At 40.4% G+C, this 14,730-nt stretch overlaps 2 protein-coding genes and 1 long non-coding RNA gene across 3 annotated transcripts; 2 read left to right on the top strand and 1 right to left on the bottom strand.

Moving 5' to 3' along the window:
* Positions 1–1,118: 1,118 nt before the first annotated feature.
* Positions 1,119–7,097, bottom strand: LOC131017074 (uncharacterized). The gene is made up of 3 exons (XR_009099390.1): positions 6,945–7,097; positions 1,930–2,005; positions 1,119–1,335 (listed from the first exon to the last, which is right to left on the bottom strand). It is a non-coding gene; the product is annotated as an uncharacterized LOC131017074 (long non-coding RNA).
* A 670-nt stretch (positions 7,098–7,767) lies between these two features.
* Positions 7,768–10,783, top strand: LOC131016882 (uncharacterized). Its single transcript, XM_057945666.1, has 2 exons — positions 7,768–8,457; positions 9,802–10,783. Exons 1-2 carry the CDS (start codon positions 7,845–7,847, stop codon positions 10,554–10,556), a joined length of 1,368 nt encoding a protein of 455 aa, XP_057801649.1. The 5' UTR covers positions 7,768–7,844; the 3' UTR covers positions 10,557–10,783.
* Positions 10,784–12,476: 1,693 nt separating this feature from the next.
* LOC131018110 (putative late blight resistance protein homolog R1A-10) lies at positions 12,477–13,739 on the top strand. Its single transcript, XM_057946832.1, has one exon. It carries the CDS (start codon positions 12,477–12,479, stop codon positions 13,737–13,739), a length of 1,263 nt encoding a protein of 420 aa, XP_057802815.1.
* Positions 13,740–14,730: the final 991 nt, after the last annotated feature.

The raw sequence follows: 14,730 nt of genomic DNA, 5'->3' as shown, positions 1-14,730 counted from the left end.
GCGTCCGCGACCACGACCACGACCACGTCCTCGTCCCCTACCGCGTCCTCTTTGTGCGTCTTCCATTCTAGTTTACGAACGAAAATAATACAAAAGTGAGACTCATTCTGTATGCATGCATACATATATATACATACATAGATATACTTAAAGTATATTGCTTCTATAGTGTAACCCTATGAAAGGCCAACTCTATGTGAAAACTGATCTATCTTGGTGGAATACTCAAGTGAATCCTTAATCTTATCTCATTTCTGCTATGTTATAACATATCTATGTTAAACGTTTCTATCTTACCAGTCCTTACTTAAATCGATCAAGCGGAGCTATCACGACTAACATTCCCAAGGCATTCTTGGGTGGTACTCAAACAGTTTGTAAGAGTTCCCATCATTCTGATCGTATAGGCAGTGAACCTAAAACGATAACATAACTTTCTCATTCGTTCATTCTCTTTGAAACCTGAAACATGTCGACATTAAATGCCACATGAAACTTTTCTATTGTCGGAAAGATTCAAAAATCTAACTCGACCATACATCTGGTATTCGTGAAAGGCTCGATAGTCCTAAACACGACTTTAACTCATCTTATCGTTAAGGGCTCGGGTTGTCCCAAACACGATACTTAGCTGGTTATATGAGTCGGAGACTCAAAATAACAATATGAAAGCGATTAGCAATTCATAACTTATAGCATATGGAAAGCGGTAAGCAATTCACATAGCATCATTTACTAAAGCGCGCACTTCTTGAAAACTCTAAAACATTTTATAACTTTGAAACTTTTAAATTGTACCTTTTTCTTGTGGCAGTGTGACGGCGAGCTGAGGTTCAACAACTTTCTTAGAAGTCTAGAGGTACTATTCTAGACTCGACATTTAAAAGCTTATGGTTATCAGAAACATGAAAGAAAACTCATGCTCTGATACCATTCTGTCACACCCCAATTCTTGAAGGAATAAACTATAACTGGGGTACGACTAAAATCATATAAATGAACAAAGGAAGAACCTTGTGAAATTCAGATAATAGAATAAAATGTTGGGCAATGCCCTTTGAATGAAGAAAGATAGAAATCAAGTGATACTAATCAATCAACAACATTCAAAACCTTAGGATCACAAGTTCGGTTTCATGCTTCCGATAACCAACGTTAAATAACATAGAGTTAGAAGTTGAGAGTTTAAGCTCGATAAAAACATAATTCAGAATTTAACATAAAAGTCTTAAGTTGGAGAAACAAAAGACAAATAAATGCTAGTGCAATAGCGGAAGACAAAATACGGAGTTGAACCCTAGCCTCAGCTCTGCCCCGTCATCACCAGCCATTAACCTGAAAACATTTGAAAGTAATTTTGGGCTAAGTACTAATGTACTTAGTGGGCTGCAACTTTTAAAGCATTTCATAATCTGAAGAACAGTTTATCCAATCTTACTGACATGACATAGAAGGTTTTAAAGAGAAATAACTTCTATGCATGTTAAAACATTTTCATATATATATACTTAATTATTTTGTGCGCATTTGCACACTCCATTCTGTTACTCGCTGTGATCCCGGACCTCTAGCCACCGACGGATCTCTGTCTCCCGCTGACTTGAACTGAGGGCGTAACCCAGTCAAGTATAATAAACCTCGGAAATTAATCCAGACAGGCCTATCATTTCTATGCTCCGGAACACATCCCGTCGAGCACCCTTATAACGCCTCTGGTTAGTGCCCGATGGAGATCAACCCACCGAGTCAGCTAACAAGTGTACACAATTCTCAAACAACGTGTTAGGTCATAAGAGAACCTCAATTGATTAACTGTACGAGCCTTAAACATGGTAGAGTGCACAAAAATATTTTATTGGATAAACAGTTTATATTACACGAATATTTAAGCTCAATAGCTAAATCATACATTTGAAAAAATAAGCCCACCTGTATAGGCAAAGCCTGTCGTTTAACCTTATCTCTGAATCGGAATAGCAGTGCTAGTCCTCCTGATGCTCAAAGCCTACAAGAAATCTATTCTTAATAGGTCTCCTTGAATTCTAATCTTAAGTCATGGTGAAGTGCTTAATATTCTATGATTCACTTAGCCGGGTTTTCAAAATTTAATGAATAAATAATTGAAAACATTTCTCTTTGAGTTAAGAACACCAACAATATTCTTACTCATCTTTCTTTAATAATTGGAATTATAATAAAACCAATTAAATCATAAATATTCTTATTGCAAAATATAATGCAAATCATGTCATGCTTAACATATAATAAGTAATTACTTAAAATATGCACATAATAATAATATAATATTATTATGAAAATTATCCTTTAAATAAATTAATCAAACTAATAATAGTTCAATTAATTAAAAATAAGAAAGCCCAATTTAATTAATTGAAGGCAATTCAAAATCCTTAAATAAAATAAGGCCCAACAAATTTATTAATTAATAGCCCAACTGAAACAAAAATAAATAAAATCTCGGCCCAAATACTCATAAAAATCGGCCCATGACTCGAGCCCACTCTAATTAAAATCGGCCCACAACTCGAGCCCACTCTAATTAAAATCGGCCCACAACTCGAGCCCACTCTAATTAAAATCGGCCCACTACCAAGCCCATCACTCAAACCCAACCCCAAAGCCCAACCCTCACCAAGCCCTAGCCCACACTCCCTCCCCCCCCTTCTTCTCCCCCCAGCCGCATAATACACACACACAACAACTAATCTCACTCTCTCTCTCTCGGTCACACTCACACACATATGTAACAGCACCCTCTCCCCTCCTCTCGATCTTTTCCGGCGGCGGTAGCAACGCCGCCTCCGCCGTCCCTTGACTCCCCTCTCTCCCATCTCTCGTCTCTCACACACAGACGCACGCACCCAACGTCGCCAACAGCCCCGCTCAGCCCTCTCTCCCTCGGTTCCGCCAGAAACTCCGCCGCCTCGGAAGCTCGCCGGAGCAACGGCGAATACTCTCGGCTCTCCCTTCTCTCATCTCCCTCACGCAGCAGGCGCAACCGCCGCGGAGCTCCGCCGCCTCCGGCGTCCTCGCAGCAGATCCGCCGTCGCCTCCTTCTGAAAATCCAGCGGACGACGTGGTAAGACCCAAAACTCAAGAGCTCTTCGAGTGAGCACTGACTCCGAAACAGAGAGGATAAAAGGAGAAGAGAGAGACTGATAAGAAAAGAAATAGCTTAACATTCATTCCATAATGATCAAGGAGCAAGGTATTGTCCTACATATGGCCAACGGCCTTCTGGTAAAAGCAGCAAAATAGACTACTGGAACTAGGCGACAACTCTATCAGGTACTCTAACAAACCGGGGACCACTGAGGCCGCATACCCTAACCAACTACATAGTCTCTCAACTTAATGGGCTGATGGATCATTCGTTTGGGCTTCTTCACTTCTTGGAGCTTCTCCTGATGGGGCGTGGAGTTGGGTCCAGCAGTTGGGTCTTGAAGTGTATCATTCTCCTCCGCTTCGGCAATCACCTTGTCCTCAAGGTGGAACTGAGGATAGGCGCCGCGAAAATCCTCCAAATCCTCCCAAGTGGCGCTCTCCGGTGGTTCTCCAGCCCATTGAACTAGGACTTGGGTGCGTGGTCCGTCCTTGCCCAAAATGCGGCGTTGGGAGCAGATGGCTAGCGGGATTGCAATCGGTTGGGAATCCTGCGACGTCGGGGGAAGAGCACAGGTGATCACCGAGCTCTGACCTTTGAAAGGTTTAAGTGCCGATACGTGGAACACCGGGTGGATGCGGCTGGTGGGGGGCAGCTCAAGGCGATATGCCACGGGGCCAACTTGTTCCGAGATGGTGAAAGGACCATAGTACCTGCGCGCCAATTTGGGAATTACCCGGCCTGAGACTGAGGTTTGTCGGTAGGGTTGGAGGCGCACCAGGACTTGGTCGCCGACATCAAATTCCAGCTCCCTTCTTCGGCGGTCACTGTTCTGTTTCATACGAGCTTGTGTTTGGCTAAGAGTGGTCTTCAATTGCCGCAGGAGGTGATCTCGTTCCAGAAGAAGGTCATCCACTGCTTGAATCTTCGAAGCGCCTCTGACATAGGGTGGAATGGTGGGTGGGAGACGCCCATATAGAGCCTGAAAGGGGGTCATTCGGATGCTAGAACAGTAAGAAGTGTTATATGAAAATTCCGCCCAGCTCAAGTGTGTTGCCCAAGACGTCGGTTTTAAGTGAGTAAAAGCACGGAGGTATTGCTCGAGGCCACGGTTGACAACCTCCGTCTGCCCATCCGTTTGAGGGTGATAGGCGGAGCTGTGATGCAGCGTAGTACCTGACATTTGGAAGAGTTTGTGCCAAAACTTACTCAAGAATAAGGGATCGCGGTCAGAAATGATCGACGCTGGAAACCCATGGTGTTTGACGACCATTTCCATAAAGGCGGCAGCGACGGACGTTGCTGTGAAGTGCGCAGGAAGGGGTCCGAAATGGGCCGACTTGGTGAGGCGATCAACAACTACAAAAATAGCCGTGTAGTGTCGACTCGGAGGTAGCCCTGTGATGAAGTCCATAGTAATATCTTCCCAAACCTGATTCGGTATCGGAAGAGGTTGAAGTAGTCCCGCTGGTGGTTGGGTTGAATATTTCGTTTGTTGGCATGTAAGGCACTCTGCCACAAACTTCTCTACGGCAGCCCGCATCCGAGGCCAGTAAAATGTAGTAGCTAAACGAACCAGGGTGCGTTTCACACCACCGTGACCTGAGGTTGGTGTAGCGTGTGCTTCATGGAGTAGACGAGGGATGAGAATGGACCCTGGGCTGATGTAGAACCGATTGCGAAACAGTAGGATTCCATTGCTGATGGAGTAGTTGGAATTCAATTTCTGAGCCCCAAATTGCTCATGAAGGGAAACGAGATCAGGCTGCGTGGAGTTATCACGGCGGAGGATATCACTAAGCTCGGACATCGGCATGCTGGCGATGGTCAATGCTAGCAGCTGCATAATTGGTTCACTCGGGTCTTCCGGTAGCCGGGACAGAGCATCAGCGGCACGGTTGGAACTACCAGAGCGGTACTCGATTCTAAAATGAAAGCCCAACAGTTTACTTACGTATCGTTGTTGTTCCGGAGTTTGGATCGTCTGTTGGAAGAGTTCCTTGATACTTTTGTGATCTGTCCGAACAATAAAGAACCGCCCAAGCAAGTATTGTCGCCATTTCCTCACCGATTCGATGATGGCATATAACTCCTTGGTATAAGTAGACGCAGCTTGCAAACGAGGGCCCAACTTCTTACTAAAGAATGCCAGTGGGTGGTCCGCTTGCATGAGGACAGCTCCAACACCCACGTTGGAGGCATCAGTTTCCACAATGAACTCCAAGTTAAAGTTCGGAAGATAAAGGACCGGCACTGAAGTCATAGCAGCCTTAAGAGCCTTGAATGCCTCTTGTGCAGCAGGAGACCAGTGGAAGGTATCCTTGCGAAGAAGATCCGTGAGTGGGGAGGCTATTCCCGCATATCCCCGCACAAAACGCCGATAATATCCTGTAAGGCCCAGAAACGCTCGAAGTTGCCTCACCGTCTTGGGTATAGGCCACGTTTCCATCGCAGAGAGCTTGCTCGGATCAGCCTTTACACACCCCTCAGTCAAGATGTGACCCAAATAATCGATTGAAGATTGACCAAAAACACACTTGGATAGCTTCAAACAATATTGATTAGTGGCCAAACGATCAAAAACCACTTGTAGATGTGAGCAGTGGTCCTTCATTGACGCACTATAAACCAATATATCATCGAAGAAAACAACGACAAACTTGTGCAGGTAAGGAGCAAAAATCTGATTCATGACAGATTGAAAGGTGGAGGGAGCATTACAGAGTCCAAAGGGCATTACCAGAAACTCGTAGTGGCCGTCGGCAGTGCGGAATGCTGTCTTGTGGATGTCCTTGCTATGGACGCGTATTTGATGGTATCCGGAATGCAAATCCAATTTGGAGAAGATACGCGCACTGCCCAAGTCGTCGAAGAGTTCATCAATGGTGGGGATTGGGAAGTGGTCGCGCACAGTGACGGCGTTCAAGGCGCGATAGTCGACACAAAATCTGTAGGAGCCATCTTTCTTGCGGACAAGTAGCACCGGCGAGGAGAAGGGGCTGCGACTTGGCCGAATGGTCCCTTGAGCCAACATATCGGAGACTAATTTTGCCATCTCGAGTTTCTGAAATTGCGGGTACCGGTAGGGCCGCACATTGACCGGTGTCGAATTGGGGAGCAAATGGATTCGGTGGTCGACGGAGCGGTAGGGTGGCAACCCTGATGGAGGGAGGAATAATCGGTGATATTGCCGAAGAATGGAATGAAGCTCAGTAGGGCTCGAAGAGGGAGGGAAGATTGGGCTTGGGCTGCTCTCCTTAGAATTAATGGGCCAGCGTCTTCACGCCACCACCACCAGCGTCCTAACCCCCAACTCTCTCTTTCCACCTTGGCGACGACGAGCGCCGCCGCCTCCCTCGGTCTCTCTCTCGGCGACAGCAGCAGCAACAGCTCGTCACTGCGCCGTCGACGCACAGCCAACCTCTTCCCACCCCTGACTCGACTCATACAAGCAGCAACAACAACCAACCGATTCGACGCCTCAAACTCGAAAGCAAGCTAAATCAAGATCAAGACTCCTCTTTTCTTTCTTTCGTTTATTAACAGACTTGAAAAACTATTTAGTACTTGCTTATGCACATACATGAATGTATATATATATATAAATATATGCATATATCTGTGAGATGATGAATATGGATTGTTTCTCTGCTTTAGGCTCAATTCACATTAGTATGAGTGATGTATATACGTATATGTGTACATGAATGTTGGTGTTCTTTTGTCTGTTGCTCATTACAGAATTGATAAGGGTGATGAATTGAAATTCATGATGCTAACCGTGAATAAGAAAAAAATGGGTAGAGGTTAGCGGCCTGACCTGCTGTTGAATGAATCGAGCTATGTTGCTGCTCACTTGAATTTTTGCTGTGGAGAAAAGAAGTATGAAAATTCTGGATATTGAGAATGCCAACTGAAATTGGCTTGAACGTGCTTTAAGAAATGAAATTTGACAGCCTGCCTGGAAAGTGAAATTTGGGGTTGGTAGGGTGGCTGGAAAGAGTGTAGACAGCTTGCCTTTAGGCATGGCTTAAAGCTTAAAGCTTAAAGCTGATTTTGGGGGTTGTTTAAAAAGACAAGGTATGGTGTAGGGTGTAGTGTTGATTGGACTAATAAAATCCCTCAGGATAAAATATCGGGATTGTAATAATACTTCAGGGTTCGCTAAATAAATAGCTCGTGAAAATACTTGAATGCTAAATTAAATAAATATGCAATGCATATAAATTCAATAACTAAATTTACAAATATTTTTGTAAATCATTTTTGTTGGAATTAAAAATAAATTCATTTTCTTTTATCCGGCGTGAATTAACTTAATATCTAAGTTCAAAAATTATTCTAAACTTAGCAAAAAGGAACGGGGTATTACATCCCTCCCTCCTTAAAAAAAATTTCGTCCCCGAAATTACATACCTTGATAATCTAGCTGGGGATACTTGACTTTCATTGAATCTTCAAGTTCCCATGTGGCCTCTTCCATCCCGTGATGGTTCTGTAAGTCAATGGTTATATATATCTCCTCAATTATTATCACAACCGTCCGCTTTCACATTATTGCCAACTGCTATGATAAGATATGTCGCCTAAAATATGACCAATTAAGACTGAGTTGCTAGCCATTATGTTAGTATAAATAAGAAGCTAAATTAAGATTCTATCAAATTCTTGTCCAAAATTCTCATAATTATACTCTCTTTCCCTTCAACTGATATCGATCATGGCGGCCTACGCAGCCTTGGTTTCTCTAATGCATATCATAGACGACCTCGAGCGCCACCATTCCCCTCCGATTTCTCTCAACAAACAACAAGTTCAATCGCTCACTGAAATTATCACGTTCTTGCAGGAGTTTCTCGAAGCTAATAACTCCCCTGTTTCCGACGAACCAGATCCCTTGGAGATGCGTATTGCAGATGCAGCTTATGCAGCTGAAGACGCCATCGAATCTCATATCGTGGCCAAGATTCAGCTGAGCAGATCCAGAGAAGCTTATAACTCTCCTGTTTCCGACGAAGCAGATCCAGAGGATCCGAAAACTGTCTCATCAAATCATGATGATGATGATGATGAAGAGATGAACTTGTTTCAAGATGTGCAAAATGTGATACAGGAAATGGATCAGATCAAGAGTTTGGCGATGCAGAGGAATACAGAGAAGATGGTGCTCCATGATAAGCGGCGTAGCTTCGTCTCTGCTTCTTCTTCCACTGGGAAGAACAGCAGTGGCATGGTGGTGTGGTCCGAGGGTGTCGTGAATGGAATCTTGGAAATGCTCGTTTCGGACCAACGCCAGCGCCAAGTCATCCCGATCACAGGAATGGGCGGGATAGGTAAGACCACTCTTGCCAAAACTGTTTATTCGAAGAAAATTATTGAGCAGCGTTTTGATGTTTGTGCTTGGATTACTATTTCTCAACAATACAACACAAGGGAAATTCTTTGTGAACTTGTTTCTCAAGCCACAAAAAAAAGCAAGGAACAACTGAGTGAAAAGAGTGAAGATGAACTAGGATTAGAGCTCTACCAGTATTTGTCAGGTAGAAGGTTTCTAATTGTGATGGATGATATGTGGAGCATCGATGCTTGGGATAGGATACAACGTTTCTTTCCCGAAAATGAGAATTATAGTCGGATAATAGTGACGACTAGGCTTTCACACTTGAGTTCCCAATTGAACAACAATTTTAGCCTTCAAATGGAATTTTTAGATGAGGTTAGAAGCTGGGAACTATTCTCAAAAATTGTGTTTGGGGTTGGAAGTTGCCCTCATGAGTTAGAGAAAATTGGAAAGAAAATAGTAGAGAATTGCAGAGGACTTCCTTTATCAATTGTTGTAGTGGGGGGTATTTTGAGAAATAGGGAACATACTCTAGGAGTTTGGGAATCAATTAGGAAGAACTTAGCTCCAGAAGTGAATTTGGAGAATGATAAGCATTGTATGAAACTGTTGAAAATGAGCTATAATCATTTGCCAGTTTATTTAAAGCCATGTTTTTTGTATATGGGAGTGTTTGAGGAGGATGATTCGGTTAGACTCTCAACACTCGTGAAGCTATGGGTTTCTGAAGGATTTTTAAAACCCATGAATGGAAAAAGTTTGGAAACTATTGCCATAGAGTTCTTAAAGGACTTGGTTGATAGAAATCTCATTCTAGTTGGTGAACTGGGGTCTACAGGAAACATAAAATTAGTCAAAATTCATGATTTGTTGAGGGATTTATGCTTGAACCAGAGCAAGAAAGATGGGTTCTATCATGTGATAGGGCAATCTAGTCCTCGATGCATAAGTAGCCAACGCCGCATTGTTATACCCAGGAACACGCCAAAGAAGAAAGTCCTTGAGGACTTGCAGTCTATGCCATGTGCTCGTTCCATTATCAGTGAATATGAGAGCATCCCGCGTATTAAGAGTTCCGGGTTGCTTAGAACATTACATGCATACAGAAAGTTTCGTTACTTAGGAGATGAAAGCTACCTTGTGTCTCAGTATGTTAACTTGCGCCACCTTGCTGTTGAAGTTGCTAGCATGTCCTCGATCTTTACCTCGTTTACTCGCTTCTGGAATCTGCACATATTGATTGTTTCTTGTGTGGAGGAGTTCACTGCACCTGCTGAGATTTGGAGAATGCCACAACTTAGGCATATTGAAATGACAGGAAGATTTTATCTTCCAGAACCTTCGAGTGATGATGTCGTAGTCATGGAGAATCTACTGGTGCTTGAGGGAATAGCAAATTTCAAGTGCAGTGAAGAGGTGGTTAAGAGAATTCCAAATATCAAAAAATTGGGGATAGTGTATATTGGGAGAGGGGGAATCGAGCAAGATGATTATTATTGTCTGAACAATATCAAACGTCTGTGTAAATTGGAATCCCTCTACATATGGTGCTGGTATAATTTTGGAGCTTCTCTGTATGCGCTCACATTCCCCCAAAGCCTCAGGAAGTTGACTCTTGAGATGAATCGTGGCTTTGAATGGGAAAAAATATTGGAAAAGATAGGTTCAATGCCCCTTCTCGAGAAGTTCAAGTTGGAAATGGGATGCTTTGGAACAGGCAAGTGGGAAATGGTTGAAGGCCAATTCCCTTCCCTCAAATACTTGGGATTGGGTTCGTGTCGTAGTTTGGAGCATTGGACTGTGGAATCGAACTCCATCTTTCCACGCCTTGAGACACTTCATCTTTATGATATGCAAGAGTTGAAGGAGATCCCGACTCAAATTGGAGACATACCGACGCTGCAAAAGATAACGATGAGCGATTGTGGCGAATCTGCTGTGATGTGCGCAAAGGAGATCGTAGAGGAACAAGTGGAATTACAAGGGGAAGATCTTCCATTTCATGTTCAAGTTAGGCTTTCGCGTAAGAACGAAGCAGTGCAGAGCTTGGCAGGCCCCAACTTCGAAGTTATATGTAATAGCTCTAGTTAGGTTTTACCACCATTAATATCTCTCTTGCTTTTGTGTGTTTGCTTATTTTTCTTCAATCAGTACCTGTGAGTGTGTGTATGCGTGAGAAATGTTGAAGAAGAAGGGGGTGGGTTTGTTTTTAAAAAATGGAAATAGGTTTGGGCTTTTAGTTGTGGGCCGATTTTTTTTATAATCCTGTTGGGCTGCATTATTATTTATTTTAAAGCATGGGCTGCGAATTTTATATATGTCTTGGGTTGATTTAATTTAAGTTTGGGCTTCTACATATTGATTAAATTTTTGGGCTGCAGATTTTATTTAAATTAATTAGACTTTATATTTAAGTTTGATTATTTATTATTTTAAAGAGAAAAAAAAACTGATTGCATAAGAATATTATTATTATTATTATTATTATTATTATTATTATTATTATTATTATTATTATTATTATTATTATTATTATTATTATTATTATTATTTTAAGTGTAATTACTTGTTATATGAGTTGAGCATGAAATGATTTGTTAAGCATTTTTGCAAATGAAAGTATTTATAATTTAAAATTGGTTTTCATTAAATCCAATTATCAAAGAAAGTCGAGCAACGATATTGTCGGTAACTTTAGCTCAAAAATTTATTTTTCAATTATTTAGCTCAAAAATTTAGCGGCAATGGTATATGTAGGATGCTCTGTGGATGAATATCTTTCTTCAATCAAAGAGGTAAATTAAGATTTCTTACTATAATTTAAATAGTTCATATTACAAAATTTGATATTACGTAATTATAACAATTATATATTTTCACAGGGTAAAACATACTCCACATACTATAGAGGATTAAGCACACAAGCGTACACAGAAATTCGCTTCATGACGATGCTCAAATCTATAAAATTCTATCAACGGGGAAATCTCAATATTGTAGCAAATGTAGTCCAAAAAACCCAACCAAGCATCGATGTTGGAGATATTGAAGAAGAGCCGACTTCATGACAATGCTCAAGTCTATAAAATTCGATCAACGGGGAAATCTCAATATTGTGGCAAATGCAATCCAAAAAACCCAACCAAGCATCGATGTTGGAGATATTGAAGAAGAGCCGACTCAAGTGGAAGAAAAGAATCATTCACCCGAGAAATCAAAAAAAATAATCCCATCACAAAAGAAAAAGAAAAGGGTAACTAGGAAAAAGTTTGATGACTACATTGAGATTACAAGTGACGACGATATGCTGTTGAACAATATTTTGTTGCAAATTGAGATTACAAGTGACGACGATATGCCGTTGAACAATATTTTGTTGCAAACCAAAAATAAGAAGAAAAGATCCTCAATCGTCAAAATCAAATAAGAAAAAATTTAAAATTCGTCTTGCCCCATACTTGGATAATTTAGGATATTTTTCATAGATCTTTTTGCATTTTTATTTATATAAATTATGAATATTACTTTATTACATTTAAATTTATTCATTAATAGTTGCATTGATTCCTTTTTTAAATTACAATTATAGTCAAATGAATAAATCAATTTAATAAAAATAATTAATTAATACAAATATTCAAAACTATATAATAATATCTATGAATTTTATTTACATAGTACAAAATCACACGTGTTCAACGTGCATCGCACGTTCTTACTGCTAGTATTATAAATGAAAAGTGGTAAATATTTTGTGAAAGAATTCAAAAGTAAATTGTGACAAATTTTTCATGGGTGGATGAAGGAAGTAATTATCCCTTAAATATTACATCATACAACAACACTCGCTACCCAACAAACCAATTCAAATGGAGTTATGTTAGAATTAATCAAGCTGCTAAACCTGGTCAGAGAAATGAAAAAAATATTCAAAGATATGGTGATTGGATCACACAACTCACAACTCACAACTCACAGGTTTGACAAATTGTTTCTGCACAATCGAGACATATGGCTTATGAAGCTTTTGATACTCTGCTTCAAACCTTAGATCGAATCCTAAAGCATGGCGATGATCGCGTCATCACTCATTCTGTTAAACAAGAAATTTTATCCATCCGCGTCCAGGCTGTCGTCTTGCAGTTGAATCTCAAACATTATCCAGACAAAGAAACAATCAGAGATGCAGCAGTTTCAACACATGAGATTATTGAATATCTCTTCTCTGAAGAAAACCTTTCAGATGGAGTCAGACTTGCGAACAGGCTGAGGAAACTAGCAGAGAGATTGGAGTCAACCGTTGGAGATGTGGTGGATTGCATCAAGGGTAAAGGCTCAGTCGGCAGTGTAACTGATTCTACCGATGTTAGTTCATCATCAAGATCAGCAATCACAAGCAGCAAAGATGATGGTGTGGTTGGTTTTGAAGAAGATGCGGAAGTGATCAAGAATCGGCTTTTAGAGAGATCATCCAGACTACGAGGCATTGGTAAGACCACACTTGTTAAAATTGTTTATAATCATGCATCCGTTGTGGAAAATTTTGATATCTGCACCTGGGTCACAATATCACAAGATCATAGTGTAGAACGTGTTGTTCTAAATCTTCTAGCTTCCATGAAAGAAATTTCAACACTAAGAGATAGTGACATCCCTATGGAAACCTTAATTTACAAATACCTACTAGGTCGGAGGTATCTTATTGTAATGGACGACATGTGGAGTAAGAAAGCTTGGGATGATGTAAGGATGTTATTTCCTGACTCCGGTAATGGCAGTTGGATCATAGTAACCACAAGGTTGCATGATGTGGCTGCTTATGTCGACTCTTCTAGTTCCATTCATACTATGAGTGTGTTGGATGCATATCATAGTTGGAATTTGCTAGAGCAGAAGGTGTTTGCCGGTACATACTTTCCTATTGAACTAAAAGATATAGGGAATAAAATTGTTCAAAATTGTGGAGGACTCCCCCTTTCAATCGTGGTGGTGGCAGGACTTCTATCTAAGGTTCATACTCGATCCTCGTGGGAGCAAATTGCTGCAAATGACGGGCATCTTGAATCAATAATTGGTTCAAGTTATACTCATTTACCCAATCACTTGAAGCCATGTCTTTTATATACGGCTGGCTTTCCAGAAGATCAGGAGATTCGTGTTACAGAGCTTGTTAATCTTTGGATGTCCGAAGGTTTTGTAACACTTTCAAATGGGCCTTTTGTTTTATGCTTTTTATTGGGCTTTAGCCCACTTATTAGTCCACATTGCTTGTGATTTGTGAAAACACCTATAAAATTAAGGGCAGATATGCTTGTGTATGTGTGCTAGGAAAGAAGAGAGAGAGAGGTTGAGAGAGAAATGAGAGGCTTTTGGGCTCTCTTTTTCAATCTTAGACTTGGGCCATTTGTTTTATGGTTTTTATTGGGCTTTGGCCCATTAAGGCTGATATTTTAGTCCTCATAGCTTGTGATTTGTGAAAACTATAAGGAGATGTTAAGTATAAACTCGGGGATTTACGAGAGAATTAACTATCGAAATTCGATCATTAAATTTTAGAAATATATTTTAAAAAGTAGTAATGTATCGTTATATTGAAATTTAAAAAAAAAAAAAAAAAAAAAAAGACCATTACTAGCAATCGATATAATAATCGTTATTTTTTTGGTAAAAATAATAAAATAAGTAAATAGTACTACCTTCGCCCATAAAAAATAGTTTTGGTAAAGGACAACATGAGTTTTAATAAAAATGGTTATTGTATTGTGAGTGGAGATAGAGTCTGACTTAAAAAGTATTCCCTCCATCCACGATTTAATGTCCCACTTTGGTGTGGGCACGAAGACTAAGAAATCTGAAAAATATGATATGGATGAAATATAAGGGTAGTTGACTAAAATGATAAAAATAGTTGACTAACGTGATAAAGGTGTTGTGAGTGGCTCCACTAGTGATAAAATGTATTAAATATAGAATATAAAATGATAATGGTGTTTTAAGGTGGGTCCATTAGTGGCAAAGAGTAGTAAAATATAGAAAAAAAAGAGTAAAAAAGTACAAAAAACAGAATCGGGGTTTAATTTGTGGACACAAATTTAAGAGCAAATAGGGCTTTAAATTGTGGACGCATGGAGTAGTGTTTATAATGATAATTAATTGTATTGTGAGTGGAGAATAAGACTCACCATGTGATAGATATCTATACTAATAGAAAAAGAGCCTAAGGCATCCTAAGGCACAACTTGTGGATTACCTATTTGACCCTATT

This window comes from Salvia miltiorrhiza, chromosome 3 (assembly GCF_028751815.1).
Source record: "Salvia miltiorrhiza cultivar Shanhuang (shh) chromosome 3, IMPLAD_Smil_shh, whole genome shotgun sequence".
NCBI classification, from domain to species: domain Eukaryota; kingdom Viridiplantae; phylum Streptophyta; class Magnoliopsida; order Lamiales; family Lamiaceae; genus Salvia; species Salvia miltiorrhiza.
Note: the sequence above shows the minus strand (reverse complement) of the source record. Positions and strands in the feature narration are given on the sequence as shown.